Source organism: Megascapheus bottae, chromosome 6 (genome assembly GCF_031878675.1).
Source record: "Megascapheus bottae isolate mThoBot1 chromosome 6, mThoBot2.hap1, whole genome shotgun sequence".
NCBI classification, from domain to species: domain Eukaryota; kingdom Metazoa; phylum Chordata; class Mammalia; order Rodentia; family Geomyidae; genus Megascapheus; species Megascapheus bottae.
In genome coordinates, this window is record NC_143514.1 from 55494488 (window position 1) to 55521093 (window position 26606).

A 26606-nucleotide genomic window follows, 5' to 3' on the forward strand; every position below is an offset into this window, starting at 1 on the left:
TCCGGCCGCGATGAACGGGAGGTGGAGCTGCTGAGCGGCAGAATGGGATTGGGTGAAACAGTTTCAGCGGTCCTGGGGCTGCCGAGGGTCTAAAGGCCTCCGCAGACTCTGCCAAGAATCCTGGGCGCCCGCCTCTCAAGCTGAGTCTCAGGCCTTGGGGAGCTTAGTTCTACTCAGGAGGCTGGAGGTTTGAGGTTTGAAGCCAGTTAGGGCAGAAAAGTGCTTCTCTGTAATGACCAGCAAAATGCCAGGCTGGAGACTTGGTCCAAGTGGTTGGATGCCAGCCAAACAACTCTTGGAACTTTTGTTGTTGTTTCTTTTGGTAGGGCTTGGGCACTATCCCTGAGCTTTTTCGCCCAAGGCTAGAGCTCTCCCCTTGGAGCCACAGCGCCACTTCCAGTTTTCTAATTGTTAATTGGAGATACGAGTCTGTCTCTCAGACGTTTTGGTGCCCAGGCTGGCTCTGAACCATGATTCTCAGATCTCAGCCTCCTGAGTAGCTAGGATTATAGGCGTGAGCCACCAGTGCCCAGCAGACCACTTCTGTTTTTCTGGTGGTTAGTCTTAGGGACTAACTTGCTAGAGCTGCCTTTAAACAGGTCCTGGGATCTCATCCTTCTGAGTAGATAGGAATACAGGCGGGAGCCACAGGCACCGGCTCAGTGAGACTCTTGCCTTCAATTAAGCACTACAAATGCAGAAATGGAGCTGTGGCTCAAGTGGTAGAGCTGTAGTCATGAGCACAAAGCTCAAGGACATGCCAGGCTCTTAAGTTCTTTAGTATGACACACACTAAAAAGCTGTCAAGAGCCATTATTTTGCACTAAGCTCCTGCACTAAAGACCCAACACAGCAGACTAAAATTCAAAATGCAGGAACAAAGTGTATAACTTAAATGGTGGATGGCTTACCTGGCATGCCTAAGTGATTTCCCTGGGAGGATGAAACTTGCAATAAAGTCACCCAATAGCTAAGTTTTTGAAACAATCCAGTTTCTTTCCCTTTTTCTTTTTTATGTATTTTTCTGGGTGGTGTTAGAACTGGGCTTTGGTCTTGGGCTTGTATTCTGCATCTTTAGCCACACCTCCATCCCTTTCTGCTTTTCTTATTTCCCAAATAGGGTCTTTTTCCTAGTTCAGGTCTGGATTGTGATCCCCTTATTTACTCCATACCTAACTTGTTATTGGTTAAGATGGATTCATTCTGAACTTTTCAAGAATGTCTTCAAACAAAAGTTCTCTCAAAGGCTGGTAATTTTCCTAGTGGTAGAGTGCTTGCCTAATATGCACGAAGGCTCGGGTTCAATTTCTCTGTACCACATATATAGAAAAAAGCTGGAAGTGGTGTTGAGGTTCAAGTGGTAGACCTCTAGCCTTGAATTTAAGCCCAGGACTGGCAAAAAAAAAAAAAAAAAAAAAAAAAAAAAGCCTGAAATGGTGCTGTGGTTCAAGTAAAAGTTCTCCCAAGCTCTACTCCTGTGCCTCAGGAGACCTCTATCAGAGGATGGAGGTTCAAAGCTAGTCTGGGCACTAAAGTTCATGAGACTTATCTCCAATTAATCAAAAGAAAACTTGAAGTGGCCTTGTGGCTTAAGGGGTAGTCTTGAGCTGAAGAAAGGGACAGCACCCAGGCTCAGAGTTCAAGCTCCATAACCAAAAAAAAAAAAAGAATTCTCCCAATCTCCCCCCACCTTTTTAGCCAATTGTGGGGTTTGAACTCAGGGCCTAGGAACTATACCTGAGCTTCTTTTATTCGAGGCTAGTACTGTACCCGTTCCAGCTTTTTTTGTTTATGTGGTACTGAGGAACTGGACCTAGGGCTTCAAATATGCTAGGCAAGCACTCTATCACTAAGTCACATTCTCAGCCATGAAATGCTTAGGGCATTTTGCCAGTATTCGGACTTGACCTCAGGGCCTGGGTGCTGTCCCTAAGCCTCTTTGTGCTCAAGACTCGTGCTCTAATACTTGAACCACAGCACTATTTTCAGCAGTTCTTCCAAAATGACTCTCCCAAATACTTAAGAATACAGGCTGGGGCCACTGTCCCACTGCTTTTCTTTCTCCTCTCATTCGCTCTTTTTCTCCCATCCTTTGTTCTCTGTTCTTTTTAGTGCTGGTATTGGGGCTTGAACTCAGGGCTTTGTGCTTTTGCTTGGCTTTTTTTGCTCAAGGCAAATGTAGCTTTTTTGTTGTTTAGATAAGATCTAGTAGATTTGTTTATTTGAGCTAGCTTCAATCCTCAGATTTCAATGTTCAGCCTATATAGGATTATAGGCTTATGGGTGTAAGCCATTTTTTTTTTTTTGTGGGTCATAGGGCTTGAACTTGGCCTGGTCACTATCCCTGAATTCTTCAGCTCAAGGCTACCACCCTACCCCTGGGCCTAGGGGTTGTCCCTGAGCTCTTCAACTCAAGGCTATAGCTCTACTATGGAGCCAAGCCCTACTTCCTGTTTTCTGGAGGTTAATTGGAGAGGAGTCTCAGGTCCTTTTGAACCTTGATCCTCAGATCTCAGCCTCCTGAGTAGCTAGGATTACAGGCATGAGCCACCATGCCTGGTTTCAAGATCTAGTCTTCAAGACTAGAGGGATATTTATTCAATAATGGGTAAAGGTCAAACAACTTACATTGGTAAGGGCACTTGATGAGAATACTTTTGGGCAAAGAAATACATACATATACATATACATATATATATATATATATTTTTTTTTTTTTTGGTCAGTCGTGGGGATTGAACTCTGGGCCTGGGCACTGTCCCTGAGCTCTCCCCCTTAAGGCTAGTGCCCTACCCCTTGAGCCACAGCATGACTTCTCATTTCTAGTAGTTAATTGGAGATGAATCTCTCAGTCTTTAGTGCCCTTTAGTTCCGGGTTGGCTTTAAACCTCAATCCTCAGATCTCAGCCTCCTGAGTAGCTAGGATTACAGGTGTGAGCCACTGTGCCCAACTGGGCAAAGAAATTTTTTCAGCAGGGCTGAGAACATAGCTTTGTGGTACAGGGCTTGTCTGGCATGCTTGAAGCCTTGGGTTAGATTCCTCAGAACCACATAAACAGAAAATGCCACAAGTGGTGCTATGGCTCAAGTAGAGTGGTAGCCTTAAGCAAAAGAAGCTCAGGGACAGTGCCTAGGCCCTGAGTTCAAGCCCCAGGACTGGTAAAACAACAACAACAACAACAAAAATTCCTGCAAATATCTGTGAAAAGTTAATTTTTGTTGGACCTAGGGCCTAGACACTGCCCCTGAACTCTTTTGCTCAGTCAGTGCTCTACTACTTTGAATCACAGGGCCACTTCTGGTTTTCTGGTGGTAAGAGTGTCAAGGATACGTGGAAGGCTGAGATTTGAGGATCTCGGTTCAAAGGTAGCCAGCACACTAAAGACTGAGACTCTTATCTCTAGTTAATCACTAGAAAATGGAAAATGGGGCTGTGGCTCAAGGGGTAGGAGGGTAGGCTTGAGCTGAAAAGCTCAGTGCCAACACCCAGGCCCAGGGGAAGGACAATAGCCTTGAGCTGAAGAGCTCAGGGACAGCACCCAAGCCCAGAATTCAAGCCCCATGACCCACCCAAAAAAAAGTGTCAAGGACTCTTCCTTGCCCAGGTTGGCTTTGGATCTTGATTCACAGATCGTTTTTTTTTTTTGGCCAGTCCTGGGCTTGAGCTCAGGGCCTGCGCACTGTCCTTGGACTTTCTCAAGTGGTAAAGCTTTAGCCTTGAGAAAGTCCAAGGACAGGGCTTGAGTTCAAGGCCCAGGACTGCCAAAAAAAGAAAAATGGCAGAGGAGTAGGCTTGAACTGAAGAGCTCAGGGACAGTGCCCAGGCCCAGAGTTCAAGCCCTATGACCGACGAAGAAAACAAACAAAATACAATCTTTTTTTTTTGTCCAGTCCTGGGGCTTGAACTGTCCCTGAGCCTCTTGGTGCTCACAGCTCTACCACTTGAGCCACAGGACCACTTCCGATTTTTTTTCTGTGTATGTGGTACCAAAGAATCAAACCCAGGGCTTCATGGGTGCCGAGAAATCACTCTACTGCTAGGCCACACTCCCAGCCTAAAACCATTTTTTCCCCCTTCACTACTGGGAAATGAATAGGGCTTTGTGTTTGATAGGCAAGTATGTTACTAATTGAGGTATTCCCCAAGGCCATTTTTTTTTTTTTTTTTTTTTTTTGAGATTGGGTCTCGAAATCTTTTTCCCTTTATTTAGGGACATAACCTTCATTTCCATTTGGTTAATGCACACTCCAGGACATAGAATCTAAGCCTTCCCATGCCTTAAACTTAAGTCTTTTATTCCATCTAGCACACAATTCATTTTTCAGTATCAAATTGGTTGTTGCCTTTCAGATCCTTGTTGCTCCATCAAGCCAAGTTGTTTTCTTGGTGGTGGTTCCTGTAAGGTCTGCCAAAAGGAAACTCCATGCAGTTCAGAAGAGGGTTTATTGCATGAGGAAAGAGCAGACTCCTGCTGCTTAGGGCGGGAAGTGAGAGATTATATAGGGAGAGGGGTGTAGCCACAGTGGAAGTGGATGTGATCTCAGAGGATGGGGAAATACCTCAGTGGGGACCTCCCACTGCCCCCAGGCATGCCAGTTGCCAGGGTTACAGGTGCTGAGCAGGGATTTAAAGGTGCAGGGGGAGAGAGCCAAGGGAAGAAGTCATTTCTTTCAGTGGGACCTAGCAGTTCCTAGTCTTTTTAATTTGCCCTAAGTAGACTGTATGGAATGGAGAGACTGTAACTGTACTTCCTATCCCTAGGGAGGACCTAGATTCACAAGCTCCAGTACTGCTGAGAAGTCAGAGGCTGGGTCTTCAACCTGTCATTGAAGGTAAGTATGGATCTGGCCTCCAAGAAGAACCCAGAGTAAGTACTAGCAAGAAGCCCAAGTCACAGCAGTGTGCTCGGTCTCAAAAGGCTCAGATATATCCCAAGCTCATTACACTCATCACTCAAAGGGATAATTTTTTTTCTTTATTGTTAAAAGTATACAAATACATAAAGCATCTTGGACTTCAAAAACAAAGGAAAAGGTCTCAGAAACAGTTTAAAAAGTATAAAACATACAACTGCTTTATCCAAGCATGTAGAAGATAGCTAAAAGATGGGATAAAAGTTCCTCCTCTTTTTCAGAGCCAAGACAACAGTGGGGAGCCTCCAGAAGCAGCTTAGTCCACTCTCAGAGAAAATGCTATCCAGTCAGCACACCCTTCTTGATGGAGAGAAAAGGGTAACATATGGCTTACCTAAAAGCTCTTTCCTCCTGCTCCAAATGGAAGGAAAGGAAAGTTGTGTCCCTTTCCCAGCTGCCCTAGGCCCAATGTTTACCCTTGGTATTTACCAAAATGTGTTCCTGCTCAAGACCTTCCATGTGAAACCAAACATCTTTATTTGAGGTGATCACAGGGGCCATTTCTTGCTGCTTATTTGTTTGCTAGCTTGCTCTTCCAGCTGCATGGCTAGCCGCAAGGCCTTGATAACATCTGGAATGAATCAGAAGTGATGCATGGGTGTGTGTGAGTACTCGGAGGCACCTACCCACACAGTGCACACATGCAGCCACACCTACCTTGCAGAGCTGAGAAGTGCTTGGCTTGCTGGGCCAGAGCAGATTCTGCTTTGTTCACAAAAGTCTCCAAGTCGTAATCTGGTTGTTCTGTCATCTCGGAGAGCTCAAGCCAGCCTGGTCCTTGCTAGAACAAGGGGGTAACAACCAAAATACTTCATCACATTATCCCTGCACCAACTGCCCACAATGTTGCTAGCTATGCAAGAGGCCATTCCTCTGTTCATGCCCTATGCCTTTCCTCCTAACCTCCCTCCCCTGGGAATAGCTCAACTGGCACTCATCCTTCTCCTACCCAGACTTACCGTAACTCCATCACTGCTCCTGCTGCCCAAACCAAAAGGTGGAATAACAACTTCCAGTCTCACAAAATCCTGCCAATTCTACTCCTTAAATGGTTTTTGAATCTCATGCCCTCACTCAAATCTCAAGACCATGGACATGGCCTGGTCTATGTGCTATCATGTATCTTGAACTCTTCCCAATTCCTAAGTGCTTCTATCTCCCAAGCTCCTAAGCTGGACTCTATACTGTGGCCACAGTGACATACCCTGTGTGTATCCTGCACCCACACACAAACCAGTACTGGTTCAAGTCTCTTAGCATTTTCACTCAAGGTTATATCACTCTACTACTTTTTATTTATTTATTGCCAGTCCTGGGGCATGATCTTAGGGCCTGGACACTGTCCTTGGACACTATTTGCTCAAGGCTAGTCCTCTGTCACTTGAGCCACAGCATCACTTCTGCCCCTCCCCCCCCATACATGGTTCCAGGGAATGGAACCCAGGGCTTTGTGCATATGCTAGGTGAGTACACTACCACTAGGCCACATTCTTGGCCCCTCCTCTTTTTTCCTTTCCCTTATTCCCCATCTCTTCAGTAATGGGGAATGAATGAATCTAGGGCCTCTCACATGCAAAACAACACACTGCCAATGTGCCCTCAGTCATACATTTATGCAAAATCCAATAGGAACCAGGTATGGTGGCACATGCCTGTAATCACTTGAAAGATTGAGGCTACAGGCTTGTGAGTCAAGGCTAGACTGGACTAAATATAGTGAGACTTTATCTTGAAAATAAAGGGCAGAGCCAGGTGCTAGTGGGTCATGTCTATAATCCTAGATACTCAGGAGACTGATATCTGAGGATTATAGTTCAAAGCCAGTCTGGCCAGGAAACTGAAAGACTGACTCAAAAAGTCAGAAATGGTGCTGTGGCTCAAAAGGTAGAGCATTTGCCTTGAGCAAAAGCTCAAGGACAGTGCCTAGACCCAGAGTTCAAAGTCCCAGGACTTTGATAAATAATAAATAAAATAATGAAGGGTGGGGATTCAGCTCAGTGGTTGAGTACTTGCAAGAGACTGATACAACAAACCATGTCACTACTTTGCTAAATCCCTTCAAAGCCTTCCACTGTCTTCATAATGTCCAAGATTTTGGTACAAACTATATATAAGCCTGTTAGCTTCAGGGCCCTGCTGATCTGTCCAGTCCAGTGATCCTCCTTTATATTATCTCTTCAAACCATTGCTTGGACCACAGTGCATCTTGCATTTGTCCTACAAGTGCCATATCCTTTAAACCTCAGTATCCTAAACAGTCCAGGTAGGTGAGGACATGCCTAAGCACTTAGCCATCACAGCCCCGCATCACAAGTGCTACAAATTCTTCCTTTCTGCTCTGTAATCCCCAGAATGCCACTATGATAGGAGGTATTTATCGTTCCTTAATAGCAGAAGTAGCACCTCCCACTTACCCAAGTCCTACCATTTAATCATCAAACACATCATTCTATCTCCCCCAATTTAGGGATGAAAAAATTGAGGCCCACTGAGGCTGACTTTCACAGGAAACTAAATCCTGATCCAGAAGGGACAGGATTGACCTCAAGTCTACTTAAGAGTATACTACCTATAACTGCTGGTTTAGGCCCATAATTGTAGCATAAGAGTTGGAATATAGGCCCGGGAGTTTGGCCTAGCGGTTAAAGTGCTTGACTAGCATGCACAAAGACCCGGGTTCGATTCCTTAGTATCCCACATACACAACCAAGCCGGAAGTGGCAGAGACGAGACACAACCAAGCCGGAAAAGTGGCAGAGACAAGACTGCGACGGCGACAGAGAGCGAAAAAGAAGCGAGCTGAGCTGAAGTGAACAGAGCCCAACCGAGTGGTGGCCGGAGCGAGCGGGACCGGAGCGTGCGGGAGCGAGCCGAGCCAGAGCCAGCGAGGCCGGAGCGAGCGGGGCCAGAGCGAGAAGGGGCCAGAGCGAGCAGAGCCAGGAGCAAGCGAGAGCTGGCCGGGCCGGAGCGAGCGGGGCCAGAGCAAGCCAGGAGCAGGGCCGGGCCGGAGCGAGCGGGGCCAAGAGCAAGCTGGAGCGAGCCGGGCGGAAGCAAGCGGGGCTGGAGCGAGCGGGGCCTGAGCTAGAAAGAGGGCCTAGCCGGGCCGGAGCAAGCGGGGCCCGAGCGAGCAGGGCCGGAGCGAGCAGGGCCGGAGCGAGCGGGGCCAGAAAGAGAAAGGGGCCAAAAAAAAAAAAAAAAAAAAAAAAAAAAAAGAGTTGGAATATACAATGAATAAAAAAGCCAAGTTCTCTGAATTTTCACATTTTCAGTAAAGGGAGCAAGAGGAGGCTTAGCAGCTCTAGCCTGGAGGACACAGAAAGGCATAGTTATGCCAGATGATGTGATCACTAGTTGCCCTAGAAGAACAGCTAGACTAGACCAACGGGTAGAGAATAAGGAATGCTAGTGTAGGGCACTGCCTCTTACCATCCCAACCTGAAGACTCATGGGAGCAAAGCTCAGGTTATGTCCAGTAATGGTGCTGAATACTTGCAGGGGTTACCAGTATGGACATGCAATGCCTCCCTGGCAGAGCCAACCCCTACCTGTATAATCTCCTTGAGCTCTTCCATGGCTCTCTCCTCCAGCTCCCTGATCTGAGTCATGGCTTCATTAAAGCTGGACATCTGGGAAGACAGCTCATCTTCTTCTTTGGAGAACTGAGGGGTCCAAAAAAAGACAACAATATAGACTACATGGTGTGGTTCCTACCTCAGAGACCACATTTTCATCTTCCCTCCCTTCCCTGCAGCCCTCTTACACTGCTTGAGATCAGAGCCCTAGAGTTGGTTTCCATCTCTTCTGTTTCCATTTGAATTGGCTGCTCTCCACTGGGCCCACTGTGGGGGCTTAGCTCCTTGACTCTGAGGAAATAGGAAGTTTTGGATCTCACAATAGCCCCCTCGGCACTCAGCATGGAGTACAATGCCATACAAGTTAAAAGGCTTGAGATCCAAGGTTAAGAAGCAGTAGCTTTGCCACTGGGCATGGGAAAATGAACTGGACAAAACCCTCATACAACGCTAAATGGAGCTGGGAAAGGTCTAGCTCCACAAGCTGAACTTCCATGACTTAAACAGTCACCGAATCACAGGGAGTATATAGTGTATCCCACCCTCTTCTCCCATCACTGCCATTCCATTCCCTACCCCTTCAGGCTAGAGGTACCTGTCTGCATATCGTAGTGTGTTTAAAGTATATTCACAGGAGCTTATGCCTGGGGAGATCATGGCAATCTGCAAAGAGGGAAGAAATAGAAGCTGTGATTCACAGGTGGAGATGGCAGTCAGCCTGCTCCTGGAGTGGCTGCTGATGACACTGGTAAAGTAGGAGGAGGACGCATTAGGCACCCATGTTGTACCAGGCAACTTGCCTAAGAAGCAATGCAAACTAAAACAAAAAAGGCAGAGTGAGGTGGCTCACACCTGTAATCCTAGCTACTCAGGAGGCTGAGATTTGAGGATCGTGGTTCAAAGCCAGTCCAGGCACTAAAGTCTTATCTCCAATTAACCACCAGAAAACCAGAAGTGGCACTGTGGCTCAAAGGGAAGGGTGATAGCCTTGCTCTGAAGAGCTCAGGGACAGAGCCTGGGCCCAGAGTTCAAGCTCCATGACTGACAAAAAAACAAAAAAAGCAACTGTTTTTCTTTTTTGGTCTGGTCTGGGGCTTGAACTCAGGGCCTTGGGGCTGCCCTGGAACTTCTTTTGCTCAAAGTTAGTGCTCTACCACTTGAGCTACAGTTCCACTTCCAGCATTTTGGTAGTTCATTGGAGGTGAGACTCATGGACTTTCCTGCCCAGGTTGGCTTTGAACCACAATAATCAGATCTCAGCTTCCTGAGTAAATAGTGCATTAAAGACATGAACCACTGGCGCCCAATAGAAAAAAGAAATACCCCCCCCCCAGCTTTTTTCTTCATGATCTGAGGATCATGGTTCAAAGCCAGCCTGGCACTGCATGAAAGACTGTTGAGACTCTTTTTCTCCAATTAACCTGCCAAAAAAATGGAAGTGGCGCTTTAGCTCAAGGGGTAAGGGTGGTAACCTTGAGCTGAAGAGCTCAGGGACAGTGCCCAGGCCCAGAGTTCAAGCCCCACAATTGACCAAAACAAAACAAAACAAAAACCAGTCTCAGGCACTTTCCTGCTTGGGCTGGCTTCAAATTGCAATCCTGAGATCTCAGCCTCTTCAGTAGTTAGATTACAGGCAGGAGCCACCAGTACCTGACAAAGAGCAGGTTCTTTCCTCCTTGCTTGGGGAGGTAAGGTGGAGGATCCAGCAGTAAAGGAGGTTAGAAGTCCAGTAAACAGGCTGGAATTGTAGGCAGCCAGGACTGAGCCTGCTCTCCAGGGACAGAACTAAGTATCTCCTCCGTACCAAAGTGACTACTCACCATGCAAGTCCTTGAATTCTCCCCGATAAAGGAGTCTCTGAGCACCTGTGTCAGTTTGCTCTCTCGGAATGGGGTGTGAGCCTTGTTCTGTCCTAGAGCCCTGATACATTCCTGTGAAGCAGCAGGAACAATTAAAGACCCGTCTTTCCCTGCCTTCCCAGCTGCCCTCCAGGCACTACCACTAGCTCGGGCCTCTGCTACCTTCAGGGCCAGAAGACTTTTGTTGATTTCTGCACCCTCCATGCGAGTTTGCCGGTCAGCACTGGAAGTATCTGCCCCTCGTTCGTTTCCTGCCAAATCCACCAAAGAAAACTTGCCATACAATTTCCCTTTGACTCGAAGAAGAATCTGGAAGCAGGCGTGTGAGCGAGAAGAGTTGGAGTTGGCAAATGTTTGCCCAGAGGTCCTGTGGCAAAAGTGAGGGGGGAGGCAAAGAAAAGTTATAACCTTCTGGGATCACCAATCTCCAACTTTGGAAATCATAATATCCTAGGAAGTCAAATCAGTAGGCCTTAGGCAGAACTGCAGAAGGATGAGCCGTATCTGCTCTGGGGCACATATAAACTATCTGAGAACACTTGAAGGCCTTGAAGAGGGTAGCCCCACCCTGGACCTCCATAGTTGCCTGTCACCCCAATATACCACACCAGTATGTCTCTACTTCTGTACAAAGGAGCTATTGCCCCATTCCTTCTATCCAGTCAGGAAGCTCAACATCCACAAGAAAGGGGCAAGGACAGTCCTATACATGCAGAGAAGCATGTCTATGAATAAAGCCTGCCCTGGTTAGAGTTGGGTTGCTTTGATTTGGTTGAGAAGCCTCTGCTTTGGGTTATCTGTCCCACTGAGAGCCCAGAAAGCAGAAACCCTACCAGTCTTTACCAAGCTGGCAGAAAGCAGCACTATAAGAAACAAATGGCATGAGTAAGGCTAAAACCAGCCATTAGGTGATAGCCCCTTCTCTGTTAGAATTCTGACCTGCAGGCACTGCCCACGTTGATCATCTTGATGACATCATCGGCGGAGTTAACCAGGTACTCCTGCAGCCCCACCACCTGCACCTGTTGCTTGCCATCCTCCAGCACACGTAACTTGGCTTTTTTGTTGAGCAGATCAAACAGCTGTGCAAGGCAGAGAGCAAAAACTTAAGGGTATGAGTGCAAGGTACCCCGTCCAGCTCCTCCATTCTCCAGATATTAGGCTAGTAGAGTACACTATACTTGGAATCTGACCAGTTTATCTCAGTTCAGTTTGGATCTGCTACTTTTTCCCCCCCCCCCCAGTCCTGGGCTTGAGCTCAGAGTCTGAACACTGTCCTTGGACTTTCTCAAGGCTAGAGCTCTACCACTTGAGCCTCAGCACCACTTCAGGCTTTTTCTATATATGTGGTACCAAGGAATTGAACCCGGGTCTTCGTGCATGCTAGGCAAGCACTTTAACCACTAGGCCAAACTCCCGGCCTGGATCTGCTACTTTTTAAAAATTATTTTTTGGTTATTTTTATTGTTGGGCTAATGTATAGTGGGGTTACAGTTATATTCATTACTTCTCACACATTGATACCCCCTCTCATGTTTTTGTCCCCATTTCCTTCCCCCCATCCCCGTGGATCTGCTACTTTACTAGTTGCCAGAGCTAAGCAAGTTACTGAACCATACTATTCTGTTTCCTATTTGTAATTCCTACCTGTAATTCTAACTACTCAGGAGACTGAGATATGAGGATCCAGTTTCAAAGCCAGCTCAGGCAGACAAATCTGTGAGATTCTTATTCCCAGTTATGCAGCAAAAAGCTGGTAATGGACATGTGGTTCAAGTGGTAAAGTGTGCCAATTTGAACAAGTGAGAGAGAGGCCCTGAATCCAAGCAACGACCCCCCCACTCAAAACAAAACAAAACAAAACACCCTCTCAGTTCAAACTCAGTACTGATACAAAGCTCAGGGACAGTGCCCAGGCTCTGAGTTCAAGGCCTAGGACAGGCACACATCACACATGTATGTGTACACACGAACATGCCACAGGCACACAGTACAGTGCTTAGTAGATACTAGCCTGTCAGTAAAAAATATTAGCTACTTTTATAATCTATGCTCTTTGCTAGGGAAGGCAATCCTATAAAGTGTATAGACCACAAAGAGATCCTTGATCTGAGCATCAAGGTTCAAAGCCAGCCTGGGCACAAAAGGACCTGAGACTCTTATCTCCAATTAACCAGTAGAAAAAGGGAAGTAGGGCTTGGTTCAAGGGTAGGGGGGTAACCTTGAGCTGAAGAGCTCAGGGACAATGTCTAGGCCCAGGGTTAGGTTGGCAGCCTTGAACTGAAGAGTTCAGGGACAGTATCCAGGATGAGTTCAAGCCCCATAAAAAAAGTATACATACATGTATATATTAGTGAGTGTGTGAATGAGAATGTATAAAACTGAGGAGAAAGATTATGAGGGAGGTATATTAAAGGAGAGCAGAGCATACACAGCAAACCTTTCATCTGAGAGGGAGCCTGAGGATATGCCTATTCTTTTTTTGTTTTGGTCAGTCATGGGCTTGAACTTGAGGCCTGGCTACTGTCCCTGAGCTTTTTTGCTCTTCCATTCTGAGCCACAGCTGTACCTCTTGTTTTCTGGTGGTTAATGGAGATGAGAATATCATGGGCCAGGTGTTGGTGGCTCATGCCCATAATCCTAGCTACTTAGGAAGCTAAGATCTGAGGATCAACTTGGGAAGGAAAGTCTGTTTGGCCCCTATCTCAAATTAGCCACCTGAAAAATAGAAGTGGAGCTGTGGCTCAAAGTGGTAGAGCATTCGCTTTAACTACAAAAGCCCAGGGACAGCAGCCAGGCTCCAACTTCAACCTCAGGACCAAAAAAAAAAAGTTTCATGGACTTTCCTGGCCAGACTGGTTTCGAATTGCGATCCTCAGATGTCTGATGCTCTTATTCAGCTTTGGTGCCATCTCACTATCAGATTTTCACCTCCTTACATAAACCTGGGCTGAGTAGCTCAAATCTAACCTACAGCTAGTAAGTTATTTGGCTTCTAGCCAACTTTGTTTTGGAAAATCAGGAGCTCCCTCAGCACAGATAGGTACTCCCTAACTATTACCTTCCCATTGTAGATCTCAAAGAATGTCACATAGACTTCCAGGCCCAGGTTCCGGTAACGGGACTGTTTCTTCAGGAGGAAGACATCCCGGGCTGAGGAAGAGAGCCTGGATAAATAACATACCTTTCTGCACCCAATCCCAATTGAGACAAAACATATTACTCACAGGCCATTGCATAGATCCCTTTGGATGCATTCTGTGCTTTACCAGACAGGTCTCCACCCATAGTCTACAAAAGGAAAAGTAGACAACTATGATTAAACTTGCTCTGGGCCAGAGCACCACTGGCTGTATTGCTAAAGTGGGCCACATGAAAGCCAGGAGACTGAAACTGCTGATACCCGGTATAGTGAGAGTGTCTGGTGGTGGGGCATCTGCACTGAGAGGACTTTCTACAAGACATTCTCTTCATTTTTAGGAGTCTAGTATTATGCTACCTCTCTGCAGACTTGAATACTCACATGTGTCTTGCCACTTCCTGTCTGTCCATATGCAAAACAAGTTGCTTTTCCCCCTTCAAAAATCGTCTGTACCAGTGGCCTTGCTGTGAACCTAGGGGAAAGGATAGCGGAGAGGGGAAGGCATTTGAACAGTCAATAATCTGTGGGATCTAAGAGGCACTGGGAATATGAGGGCTCCCCACTACCACCAGGGTGGATTTGGCTGATCTGGCTAGCTAGGTGGGTATCCCTTCCCTCTTCCCTTATGGCTCTATGTGCATCCTTCCCAAAGCTGCATGCCTGGGGGAAGCGGATCATCTCCCCCAATAGAAACTATTCTTTGGTCAAGGGTAGATTAGTAGCCATGTTCCCCTGCTACAACCTCCAAAGAGCTCTCCAAGGCTAATGGGAATGTTTCCAGGAACTCCTTAAACAGATATTGAGCAAATTTGCAAACCCATTACTCTTATCCTTTAATTTTAATTTTGATAGTAATAGAATTGAGGGATCACATAGGCTAGCAAGTACTTCAAAATCCTTATATGTAATTTGGTATATGACACCCTCCCCCTCTTTGCATAATTTCTAGATTGGTAATGCTTAATAAAATGTAAGTGCAAGACAGTTATGCTGAGTCAAAATGCACATGTTCAATACAGAACCAATCTTTTTTTGATCTGTGGCTAGCTAAATACACAGCTATATAGTTCAAGAATATAGAGGGCCAACTGTATCTGTTTCTAATGCAAAATCCCTGAGGTCCTCCAAACCTTCTATGTATAGCACTCTGCTCACCTGCCTTAGTAGTCCATCTTCATCTTGATCCCAACTAACTAATCTAAATTACTAGCTCAATGGGGTGAGGGGGCTGGGGGTTGTAATCTGCCAAAACAGACTGATATTCACATTCTAAATGTCCAGATTCTCTTTTGACACTGGAGATAGAAGTTGAAAACCTCAGCTTGGGGGATGTGAGTTTGGCCTAGTGGTGCTTGCCTAACATGCACAAAGACCTGGGTTTGATTCCTTGGTACCACAGTCATAGAAAAAACTGGAGGCTGGGTGCAGTAGCTCATGCCTGTAATCCTACTCAGGAAGCTGAGATCTGAGGATCAAGGTTCAAAGTCAGCCAGGGCAAAAAAAGGACCTGAGAGCTTATCTCCAATTAACCTCTAGAAAAGAGAAGTGGGGTTTGGCTCAAGGGGAAAGTGGTAGCCTAGAGCTAAAGAGCTTAGGAACAGTGCTCAAGCCCAGGGGTAGGGCGGTAGCCCTGAGCTGAAGAGCTCAGAGAAGTGCCCAGGCCTAGTACAAGCCCCACAACCCACAAAAAAAAAAAAAAGAAAAAAGAAAAAAAAGCTGGAAGTGAAGCTGGGCACGGTGGCTCACACCTGTAATCCTAGCTACATAGGAGATTGAGATCTGAGGATCACTGTTCAAAGCCAGCCTGGGCACTAAAGACAGTAAAACTCTTATCTCCAATCAACAACTAGAAAACCAGAAGTGGTGATGTGGCTCAAGGGGTAGGACAGTAGTCCTGAGTTGAACAGCTGAAGGACAACGCCCAGACCCAGGGGGAGGGCAGTCGCCTTCAGCTGAAGAGCTTAGGGACAAACACCCAGGCCTAGAGTACAAGCCCCACGACCACGACCACGACCACCATCACCACCACCAACAACAAAAGCCGGAAGTAGTGCTGTGGATCAAGTGGTAGAGTTATAGTCTTGAAAAAGCCCAAGGACAATGCTCAGGACCCGAGTTCAAGCCCCAGGACTGGCAAAACCACCACCACCACCAGCAACAAGAAATCTGAGCTTGACAGACAGCCTACAGCAGCACCCAGGGAATATTTTATGCTTTATGTGCTAAATAAGAGTCTCTGTCACATTTTTCTGTTTGACACAGGGTTTCAATAAGTAGACATGGCTGGGTCATGAACTTTCTCTATCTTCCTATCTTGGCTTCTTGTGTGTTAGGATTGTAGGCATGAGTTACCCCACCTATCATTTTGGTTTTTGGTGTGTGTTGCTACTAGGGCTTGAACTCAGGGCCTCACATTTTCACTGAGATTTTTTGCTCATGGATAGCATTCTACCACTTGAGTCATGCCTCCAAGTCTAGCTTTTTATTTTAGGTGTCTAGTTGTAGATAGGAGTCTTTCAAGACTTTTCTTCACAACTGTCTTTAAACCACAATCCTCAGATCTCAGCCTCCTGAGTAGGTAAGATTACAAATGTGAGCCATTGGTACCACAAATTTAAAAAAAAATTGTGTGGGAGGAAAAGAAAATACAAAAACACCTAGAAGTCAGTAATTCCAGCACCTGGGAAGCTCAGGCAGGAAAGTTGAAGGGCACTTTGTGCTAAACCAAGTGCAAGGGACTTTTTGAGCAAGAACCAGTCCCACAAATCAAAGGCTCAAAAGTTATGTGAATATAATCATGTGAAAATGATCATATAAAATATTATTTATCAAAATGAACTCCAAGAAATGGAAATGAGGGTTTTTTTGTTTTGTTTTCTGTACTTTTTGTCTTGTTTGTAAGCTTATCTGTTTTGGGGAAGATGAAGACGGCACAGAAAGGGTGGGACAAAGGGTGAACAAATGGGCAGTAATATACCTCCAGACACTATGCTGAAAATGTATTACACACCTTGTGGGTGGGGATGGGAGGGAGTAAACTGGAGAGAGCAGGGGAAGAGGTGACTGTTCAAAAAGAAATGTAGGGGCTGGGAGTTTGGCCTATTGGTAGAGTGCTTGCTAGCATGCACAAAGACTTGGGTTCGATTCCTCAGTACCACATACATAGTAAAAGCCAGAAGTGCTGTTGTGGCTCAAGTGGTAGAGGGCTAGCATTGAGAAAACTTAAGGACAGTGCTCAGGCCCTAAGTTCAAGCCCCAGGTCTAGCCAGAAAGAAAGAAAGAAAGGAAGAAAGAAAGATACTCATTATCTAACTTATGTAACTGTAACCCCTCTGTACATCACCTTTATAAGAATATTATGTATACACACATACTATATATATAATATGCTATATATACAATATACTATGTATGTACATATATACTATATGTACTATACTACACACACACACACATACACACACACACAATGGCTAAGAAGCCAGGTGCTGGTGGCTCATGCCTAAAATCCTATAGCTATTTAGGAAGTTGAAAATGAAAGGGTTATGATTTAATGCCAGCTTGGGTAGAAAGTTAGTGGGAATGGACCAGGTGGCTTGAGCTCCTGGCCCAAGCAGGAAACAAGATGTTATCCTAAAAATAACCAGTGAAAAATAGGCAGAAGGTTTGGCTCTGTGTTATACTAACCGCCAGCAAGCACAAGGACCTAAATTCCAACTCGGTACAATCAATAAGTCTGTCAGTCACTCAATGAATCAATCAAATAAGAAACAGACTAACCTGTAGACAACTTCATTGGAGGCTGTTTCGTCAAACGCAAAGTCAAAACAGAATGCCTGGTTCTCTAGATACTTTGTTAAGTCCACTTTTAATTTGGGTTCATGCACCAGGAGGAGGCACTTGCTAGGAACAGAAATCACATCGATTTCTTTCTTGGCCAGTTCTGCAGAGGGAGAGAACTTCAGGGGATGCTCCCTGGACACAGGAGACCTGCAGTCAGTCTGAAGCCTCTTTTTGACTGACCGACTTACCTTGCTTATTTAAAGGGCGTTTCCTAACACAGACACAGATCCTGTGCTCTTCAATCTGTAAGAGGATCAGAAAAAACATAAGAAGGGTCAGAGCAGTATCAAAAAATTTGTCCAAACCTCCCTGCCCTGCCCAGTCAATGGATACACTGGATAAAATCTTAGTGATCTTGTTAATCACGCTAGAACATAGGAAATTGCATTCATTTCCCTCAATTTTCTTTTTTTTTCTTTTCTTTCTTTTTTTGTCAGTCCTGGGGCTTGAACTCAGGGCCTGAGCACTATCCCTGGGTTTTTTCTCTCAAGGCTAGTGCTCTACCATTTGAGCCACAGTCCTACTTCTGGCTTTTTTTCTGTGTATGTGGTATTGAGGAATCGAACCTGGGGCTTCATGCATGCTAGGCAAGTAAGGCAAATACTCTACTACCACTAGGCCACACTCCTGGCCCTACCTCAATTTTCTTATTCTGCTGCCTACAAGGGTTTTCAGCACTACTTTTATAATTATTAGCAGCAGTCTAGCCAATCTATACTAGAGGAGATAGGATACCATTTGTAAAGATCAGATTCTCTCTCCTGAGCCTCACTAGCTGAATTCCTTCAAAGAGTATTAAAAAAAAAAAAAAGTGCCAGGGGCTGGGAGTTTGGCCTAGTGGAAGAGTGCTTGCCTAGCATTCGCGAAGACCCAGGTTCGATTCCTCGGTACCACATACACAGCAAAAAGCCAGAAGTGGTGCTGTGGCTCAAGTGGTAGAGCCCTAGCCTTGAGAAAATCCAAGGACAGTGCTTAGGCCCTGAGCCCAAGCCCAGGACTGGCAAAAAAAAAAAAAAAAAAAAAAAGTGCCAGGCATGATGGTTACACACCTGTAATCCCAGCACAGAGTAGACTGGTAGGACCACTAGTGTAAAGCCAGCCTACACTATATAGCAAGGCTTTGCCTCAAAAAAGGGAGACTAAGAGTGGGCTATCAGCTAGTTCAAATAGTAGAACACTTGCCAAGCATGCTTGAGGCCCTGGGTTCAATTCTAGTACCACAAAAAGGGGTAGGCAAATAAGAAAGGTGGGTATATGATTCAGTAGTAGACTTGGTGCTCAGTATACAGGAGGTCCTATGTTCGATCTCCAGCAAAAGCTGATTGCTGACAGCTAACACTTGTAATATTAGCTACTTGGGAGGCTAAGATAAGGAGGATCAAAATTCAAAGCCAGATTAGACAGAGAAGTCTCAGTCCAAATAACAGCAAAAACAGCTATATTAGAGGAATAGCTTAAGTAGTAGAATATAGTTGTGAGCAAGAAAGCAGAATATGAGACCTGAGTTCAAGCCTTAGAACTGATGGAAAAAAAATATTTAGAAAAGCCGGGCGCAGTGGCTCAGGTCTGTAATGCTAGCTACTCAGGAGGCTGAGATCTGAGGACTGCGGTTCAAAGCCAGCCTGGGTACAAAAATGTCTGTGAGATTCTAATCTCCAATTAATCCCCAGAAAAAACCAGAAGTGGCACTGTGACCCAAAGTATTAGAGTGCTAGCCTTGAGAGAAAAGCTCAGGGATAGTGCCCAGACCCTGAGTTCAAGCCCTATAACAACAACAAACAAACAAAAACCAATGGCTAAAGATCCCTGCATGGTTTTGTTTCTGCTGCCCCCAAAAAACTGGGGCTTAAAATCAGGGCCTGAGTTACCTTTTTTTTTTTTTGCCAGTCCTGGGGTGTGAACTCAGGGCCTGAGCACTGTCCTTGGACTTTTCTCAAGGTTAGAGCTCTACTACTTGAGCCACAGCACTACTTCCAGTTTTTTTCTATGTATGTATGTGGTATGGAGGAATTGAACCAAGGTCTTCGTGCATGCTAGGCAAGCACTCCACCACTAGGCCAAACTCCCAGCCCTTGTTCTACCATTTGAGCAACACCTCCACTCCTGGCTTTTTGCTGGTTAATTGGAGGCAAAAGTCTTGGGGATTTGTCCCAACTGGCTTTGAATTACAAACCCTGTACATATCTCAAGGTCTTGAGTAGCTGGTCCCTGTATGTTTCCATTTCTTGTAAAGGTAAGTTTTCTGTCTCTCAATGTACTTACAGGATCAGTCATTGTAAGTGGATGACATTCCAAAGTAGTTCGATATTCCTTAATCATCCGGGCAAATTCCCAGTTTGGAAAACTACTGTCGTACTCCTATTTGAGAAAAGAGAAAAATGTGAAGATATAAACACTCCTGGAATTAGCACTAAAAGGTAGCAATGACGCTCTTCAGTAAAACTTTATAGTTAAAGTCTTCATCCTGGCTCCAGGGTACAAAAGCCTTGGGGAACAATAGGCAGGAGAGTCTAGGCATGCACCATAACCAACTAAGAAGTAGGACAGGCTCGCAATTCCACACTTCTATTAGGAGGCACAGCAGCACACTATACTTCCCCAATGAACCCATTTCAGGGGACTTCATTGCAGACACTCTCATCTTGCAATAGGGGGAGCAAGTGACTGCCCAGCATATTAGTATGTGATGAGCTTCCTTATTGGACAATTGGCATCAGGAGCTGTTCATTTGAGGGCCTTTTAGATAACTTCTGAATGATGTATTTACTTTCAGAACAAATCTGATGAGGAATCAATTACATTTTCTGGATATCAGAATTGGCATCTCAGAAATGCTATGGCCCAAGTAAATTTCTGTTGCCCGTAGTGCTTCGGTTCAGGAGGCCCATTGGCCTGTTCTAAAACCCTTGCCCAAATCTCCCATAGAAGGTACCTGGGCTCGCTTTATTCTTATTTCAGAGTTTTGGGCCCTCTTCTCTTCCCGTTTGGTCTTCATTTTTTCAATTTCCTTCACAATACATGATTTCCTCCGAACTAGGGGGGAGTGGGAGAAGGAAGTCAGTCTTTACTTGTCTAGGTCAGCCTGCTGTTCTTTGGCTGTTTTGTTGAGTTCTGGGCCTTTCTCATGAACAGGTCTTCTTTAGATCCTTGCCTGTAAATTACTATGCACACTAAGCAATAAATGTGAATCTTGGATCGATAAGTGAATGGAATAATGACTTGGCTAATGTGAGGTCAGAACAGTGACAATAGTACTATGGTTCTGACCCCAACTCTCTTTATGCTTCCCTAACCACCCAAAAAGTGAGGCAGCCCTGTATGGTTTCTAGGATCAGTGTGATAACACCAGAATCACCCCACATCAGGGGGCTTCTGCATAATCTTTTCTTTTTTTTTTTTTGCCAGTCCTGGGCTTGAGCTCAGGGCCTGATCACTGTCCTTGGACTTTCTCAAGGCTAGAGCTCTACCACTTGAGCCTCAGCACCACTTCCGGCTTTTTTCTATGTATGTGGTACCAAGGAATCAAACCTGGGTCTTCGTGCATGCTAGGCAAGCACTTTAACCACTAGGCCAAACTCCCAGCCCAATCTTTTACATCTTTTAACAGTCCATGGCCACATGAAGCCTTGCCTTCACAATGACACATCTTAACTACCTGTTCCATACCAGAGAAGACTAGCAGACAATTCACTGTATGTACCTGAGTTCACAGGGTGTGTAGAAGAGCTCCCTCGGATGGGGTGGACTTGCTCTTCCACCTCCTCACTGATCATTGTCAATGGTATTTCAGTTCCTGCAGGGCATGAGGGTCTTCCAGAGCCAGCTGTGAGGGAATAAGAGTCACTAGAGAAACAGCAGGTACATTGCAGCTGTCTTCACTGTGGTCTTGGCAGGTCATGGGCCAGAAGGCTACTGCCAGCTTAGCAAGAGCTCAGACTCTTCCAACATGAGCAGAACTTAGGCTTTTCCCTTTACTTTGGCCCACACCTGAACCCAACCATCTTCTCTGCAATGGCAGGCTCCTGGGCTAAACGTCTTATTTTATTTTTTTTGGTGCCGGTCCTGGGGCTTGAACTCAGGGGCCTGGATACTGTCCCTCCCTAGACATTTTTGCACAAGGCTAGCACTTTACCGTTTGAGCCACAGCTCTACTTCTGACTTTTTGGTGGTTAACTAGAAATTAAGAGTCTCATGGGCTTTTGTGCTCAAGTTGGCCTCGAACTGTGATCCTCACTCAGATCTCAGCCTCTTGAGTAGCTAGGATTATCAGAAAATATTCTCCTTCTATTTGGCAGTAGAAATTAAACTCAGGGCCTTAGATTCTTTTTTTTCTTTTTCTTTTTTTTTTTTTTGTGGGTCTTGGGGCTTAAACTCTTGGCCTGGCTCTTCAGCTCAAGGCTACTGCCCTACCCCTTGAGCCACAGCCCCACTTCTCATTTTCTAGTGGCTAATTGGAGATAAGAATCTTATGGTCTTTAATGCCCAGGCTGGCTTTGAACCTCAATCCTCAGATCTCAGCCTCCTGAGTAGGTAGGATTACAGGGGTGAACCACCGTGCCCAGCTAATTTTTTTTTTTTTGGCCAGTCCTAGGTTTAAGCTCAGGGCCTGGGCACTGGCCTTGGACTTTCTCAAGGCTAGAGCTCTACCACTTGAGCCTCAGCACCACTTCCAGCTTGTTTCTATGTATGTGGTACCAAGGAATCGAACATGGGTCTTTGTGCATGCTGGGCAAGCACTCTACCACTAGGCCAAACTTCCATACTCCCACCATCCCCCCCAACTAAATTTTTGTTTTTTGTGTTTCACCAGTCCTAGGGCTTGAACTCAGGGCCTGAGCACTGTCCTGGGCTTTCTCAAGGCTAGAGCTCTAGCACTTAAGCCACAGCACCACTTTCAGCTTTTTCTATGTATGTGGTACCAAGGAATCAAACCCAGGTCTTCATGCATGCTAGTCAAGCACTCTACCACTAGGCCAAACTCCCAGCCTGAGTCCATGAAGTTTTGATTCCAATTAACTACCAAAAAGTTGGAAGTAGAGCTATGGCTCAAGTGTGGTAGAGCACTAGCCTTGAGCACAAAAGCTCAGTGATAGCTCTAAGTTCAAGCGCCCCAAACTGCACTCTCATCAAACAAAGGACAAAGCTAATTTATGCTATTAGAAGTTAAAATTATATTTAGTAAAGGGGAGGCCCCGAGTTCTGGCACTGCTAAAAAAAAAAAAAATGAGAAGTCAAGATTATAGGTAGGCCGGAAGTTTGGCCTACTGGCAGAGTGCTTGCCTAACATGCATGAAGACCCAGGTTTGATTCCTCAGTACCACATACATAGAAAAAAAGCTGGAAGTGGTGCTGAGGCTCAACTGGTAGAGCTCTAGCCTTGAGAAAGCCCAAGGACAGTGCTCAGGCCCTGAGGTCAAGCCCAGGATTGGCAAAATAATAATAATTATTATTACTATTAGTAGTAGTAGCCAAAAAAGGAGGAATGTGAGCATTTCTAGGGAACTGTTCAGAGTGCTGCCAGTGCTGTCCATGAATGTAATTAGTTAACAGAAACTCACTGAACTATGAACTAGATTACTGGCATGAGCCACTGTGCCCAGCTCAGTTGAGTTTTTTAGAAGTGTAATGAGAAGTTTCCAGTTCAGGAAACGGTGTTGACCAGGTAGGGGAAGAACAGTATTAGTGCCAGGGTAGTGGAGGAATTATAGGATGTTCTACCACAGACACAGGAAATGTGTGAGGAACCCACATCAATGTCTCAAAAAGGGTCATTACATTCACTACTCACTGGGAACTGAAAATTGCTTGCGGGTGTTTGTAGACACAGGTACCTCCACTTCCATTTCATTCTCCTGAGTGGTGATATGAAACTCTGAGACAGTAGACATTCGAGTGGAGCGTCTTCGAAGACCTGAAGATTTGAGCAATCAACCAGTGCTGAAAGATCAGGATGGCAAGAGGAAGGCAGACAGGGCAAGCCTCTAAGGTCCTGTACAAGTTAGCAGGGAGACCAAGTACTGGCATCCCTTAAATATTTGTGTATGTCCTGCAAATTCAAGGCTACCTGAAGGCAACGATACCATCCATAAGAAACCTGGCTTAGGTAAATAAAGGGAAGCTACAGCAAATCTGAAATCATTTCTGTAGAGATAGACCTAGTTAAGTCCTGAGGAACAAAATTATGTATGTATGCATGCTTCAATTTGCCAATTCCAAGGCTTGAACTCAGACAGGGCTTTAAGCTCATGTGGCTTGATTGCTTGGATAGCGAGTGCTTTAACTAACACTTAAGCCATGTCTACAGTCTAGCATTTTGCCTGTTAAATCAGATAATCAGTCTCAAGGACTTTTCTGTTTAGCCTGACTCTGACCATGGTTTCTTGAATAGATATGATTACAGGTAGGAAAACTGGCACCTAACAAATATTGATATTTTTTTCTTTTGGTTAGTCATGGGGCCTGAGCTTTGGGCCTGGGCACTGTCCCTGAGTTCTTCAGATCAAGGCTAGTGCATTACCACTTTAAGCCACAGCACAACCTCCAGTTTTCTGGTGGTTAATTGGAGATAAGAATCTGACTTTGGTGCCCAGGCTGGCTTTGAACTGTGATCCTCATATCACAGTCTCCTGAGTAGCTAGAATTACAGGTGTGAGCCAATGGCACCCAGCAAATATTACCAACAGCAACAATACCTACTATTGTACAACCTTCCCACATCTTTAGATTTAGGATGTGGGCCAGCGGCTGTTTACTATGCATAAGAACCTGAGTTCAATTCCTAGTACTACCTTCACCAAAAACACACAAACACACACATACACAAATACCAAAGGCTGGGTGCCAGTGGCTCATGCCTGTAATTCTAGCTATTCAGGAGGCTGAGATATGAGCATCACAATTCAAAGCAAGCCTGGCCAGAAAGTCTGAGATTCTTTTTTTTGCCAGTCCTAGGCTTGAGCTCAGGGCCTGAACCACGGTCCTTGGACTTTCTCAAGGCTAGAGCTCTACCACTTGAGCCTCAGCACCACTTCTGGCTTTTTTTCTATGTATGTGGTACCGAGGAATTGAACCCGGGTCTTCATGCATGCTAGGCAAGCACTTTAACCACTAGGCCAAACTCCCGGCCCCAGTCTGTGAGACTCTTATCTCCAATTACTCACAGAAAAAGCTAGAAGTGGGCTGGGAATGTGGCTTAGTGAGGAATACTTGCCTAGTATGCATGAAGCCCTGGGTTCAATTCTTCAGTACCTCATAACCAGGCTCAAGCGGTAAGGTATTAGCCTTGAGAAATGGAAGCTCACCTAAACCCAGCATTCAAGCCCTAGGAACTGCAAAAAAGAAAAACTAAAAAAGACAGACAGACAGACAGACAGACAGACAGACAGACAGGGAGGGAAGGAAGGAAGGAAGGAAGGAAGGAAGGAAGGAAGGAAGAAAGAAGTCACACACAAAAAAATCCCCAGGAATCATGGTGTGTAATTGTACCCCTCCCAATCCTAGTATTAAGGAAGCTGGAGCAGGAGGATCATCAGTTCTAGTCAGCCTGGGATACACAGTAAAACTGGTGAAAATCAAAACCTAAAAAAGCTAGCTACTAAAGAGGCTGAGATCCAAGGATTAAAATTCAAAGTAAGCCTGAGCAGGAAAAGTCTGTGAAACTCTTATCTCCAATTAACCACCAATCAAAGTTGGTGGCTCAAATGGTAGGTGATAGCATTGAGCACAAAAGCTCAGGAACAGAGCCCAGGGCTCGAGTTCAAACACCTGGAATGACACAAAACAAATGAACAAATTCAAGGTTGTATTGTAAATAACATCTTATAGAACATTAAAAGACAAGAAGTAAAGCCAGGTGCGGTGGCTCATGCCTGTAATCCTAGCTACTCAGGAGGCTGAGAAGTGAGGATCATGGTTCAAAGACAGCCCAGGTAATACAAAGCTGAGAAACTCTTATTTCCAATTAATCACTAGAAAACGGGAAGTGGGGCTGTGGCTCAAGAGCAGGGTGGTAGCCTTGAGTTTAAGAACTCAGGGACAGCACCCAGGCCCAGGGATAGGGTGGTAGTCTTGAGCTGAAGAGCTCAGGGACAGTGTCCAGGCCAGAGTTGAAGCCCCATGACAACCCCTCCCCCATCCCACCCCCCCCCCCCGCAAAAAAAAAAAAAGACATGAAGTAAGTTATTCAATATCACCCAACTAAGACCCACAGACAGGGTATGAACCCTAGTGTGTCATATTATGAAAGCAGGGCTTTTCTTACTGTTCCAGGTTGCTTTACAGAGCTCATCATTGGAAACCTACAGGATCTATTTGTAAGGAAATGGAAAGACTTGGAAAAAAAATCATATTAACTGAAGTAAGCCAGACCCAAAGGAATATAGGCGCAATGGTTTCCCTCATTTGTAATAATCCTAGTAGAGGAATAAAGTAGCGCACAACCTAGATATATAAGGCCATACAGGATGAGTCTAAATGAAAGGATCTCCAGGATGTGGAAACAAAGAGCTTTATTTTGTGTGACTGCTGTTTTTTTTTTTTTGGCCAGTCCTGGGTTTGAGCTCAGGGCCTGAGCACTGTCCTTGGACTTTCTCAAGGCTAGAGCTCTACCACTTGAGCCTCAGCACCACTTCCAGCTTTTTTGTATGTATCTGGTACCAAGGAATCGAACCCGGGTCTTCGCGCATGCTAGGCAAGCACTTTAACCACTAGGCCAAACTCCCGGCCATGACTGCTGTTCTTAATGTATTATGTTACCTCTTCTCTTTTGTTACCCTTTGGTTAGTCTCATATTGTTACAGTATCTGACTTTGTTACCTGGCATATTGTATATATGTTTGTTTATCTGAAATAGGAAAGGGAAGGGGAGAAAACAAGATGATGGGGGGGAAGGAAGGGAAATGGGGACAAAAACATGAGAAGGGGTATCAATGTATGAGAAGTAATGTATCTACTATCTGGCGAATATAACTGTAACCCCTTTATATATTACAATAAAAGAAAGAAAGAAAGAAAGAAACCTATAGGATCAGATACATTGGTTTCCCGGAATTTTTTTGTCTTCCTTGCTAGTACTGGAGTTTGAACTCAGGGCCTATGGTTGCTTGGCTGGAGTCCTACAACCTAAACCATACCTTCAGCCTGGCTTTTTGCTATTTTTAGAAATAAAATCTTGTAAATTCTAGACACCTCATGACTATAATCCTAGCTACTCAGGAGGCTGAGATCTGATGATCACAGTTCAAGGCCAAATCAGGCAGGGAAGTCCATGAGTCCATT

The 26606-nt window shown here is 45.3% G+C and overlaps 1 protein-coding gene and 1 long non-coding RNA gene across 8 annotated transcripts in view; one reads left to right on the forward strand and one right to left on the reverse strand.

Moving 5' to 3' along the window:
• The first annotated feature begins 8 nt into the window (after nucleotides 1–8).
• LOC150061942 (uncharacterized) lies at nucleotides 9–11031 on the forward strand. Of its 2 annotated transcripts, XR_016535967.1 has the most exons (4): nucleotides 9–52; nucleotides 4763–4833; nucleotides 5136–5232; nucleotides 10468–11031. It is a non-coding gene; the product is annotated as an uncharacterized LOC150061942 (long non-coding RNA). The 2 variants fall into 2 exon arrangements; XR_016535966.1 differs by lacking the exon at nucleotides 10468–11031 and having other exon boundaries at nucleotides 5136–5302.
• Kif2c (kinesin family member 2C) overlaps nucleotides 5368–26606 on the reverse strand; it is a 27936-nt gene continuing 6697 nt past the window's right edge. For 4 of the 6 annotated variants that reach the window (XM_090334987.1, XM_090334990.1, XM_090334988.1 and 1 more), the window contains 17 exons: nucleotides 23119–23241; nucleotides 21031–21153; nucleotides 20263–20363; nucleotides 19593–19688; nucleotides 17519–17573; nucleotides 17268–17430; nucleotides 13869–13959; nucleotides 13573–13636; nucleotides 13407–13498; nucleotides 11285–11427; nucleotides 10508–10712; nucleotides 10307–10417; nucleotides 9082–9149; nucleotides 8675–8777; nucleotides 8460–8573; nucleotides 5572–5695; nucleotides 5368–5485 (listed from right to left, as the gene is read on the reverse strand). In XM_090334987.1, the coding sequence (XP_090191113.1) occupies nucleotides 5403–5485; nucleotides 5572–5695; nucleotides 8460–8573; nucleotides 8675–8777; nucleotides 9082–9149; nucleotides 10307–10417; nucleotides 10508–10712; nucleotides 11285–11427; nucleotides 13407–13498; nucleotides 13573–13636; nucleotides 13869–13959; nucleotides 17268–17430; nucleotides 17519–17573; nucleotides 19593–19688; nucleotides 20263–20363; nucleotides 21031–21153; nucleotides 23119–23241 (1859 nt within the window). In that variant the 3' untranslated portion in view covers nucleotides 5368–5402. Of the gene's footprint in view, nucleotides 5486–5571; nucleotides 5696–8459; nucleotides 8574–8674; nucleotides 8778–9081; nucleotides 9150–10306; nucleotides 10418–10507; nucleotides 10713–11284; nucleotides 11428–13406; nucleotides 13499–13572; nucleotides 13637–13868; nucleotides 13960–17267; nucleotides 17431–17518; nucleotides 17574–19592; nucleotides 19689–20262; nucleotides 20364–21030; nucleotides 21154–23118; nucleotides 23268–26606 lie in introns of all 6 variants that reach the window. The other 2 variants (XM_090334992.1, XM_090334993.1) reach the window with 1 other exon arrangement.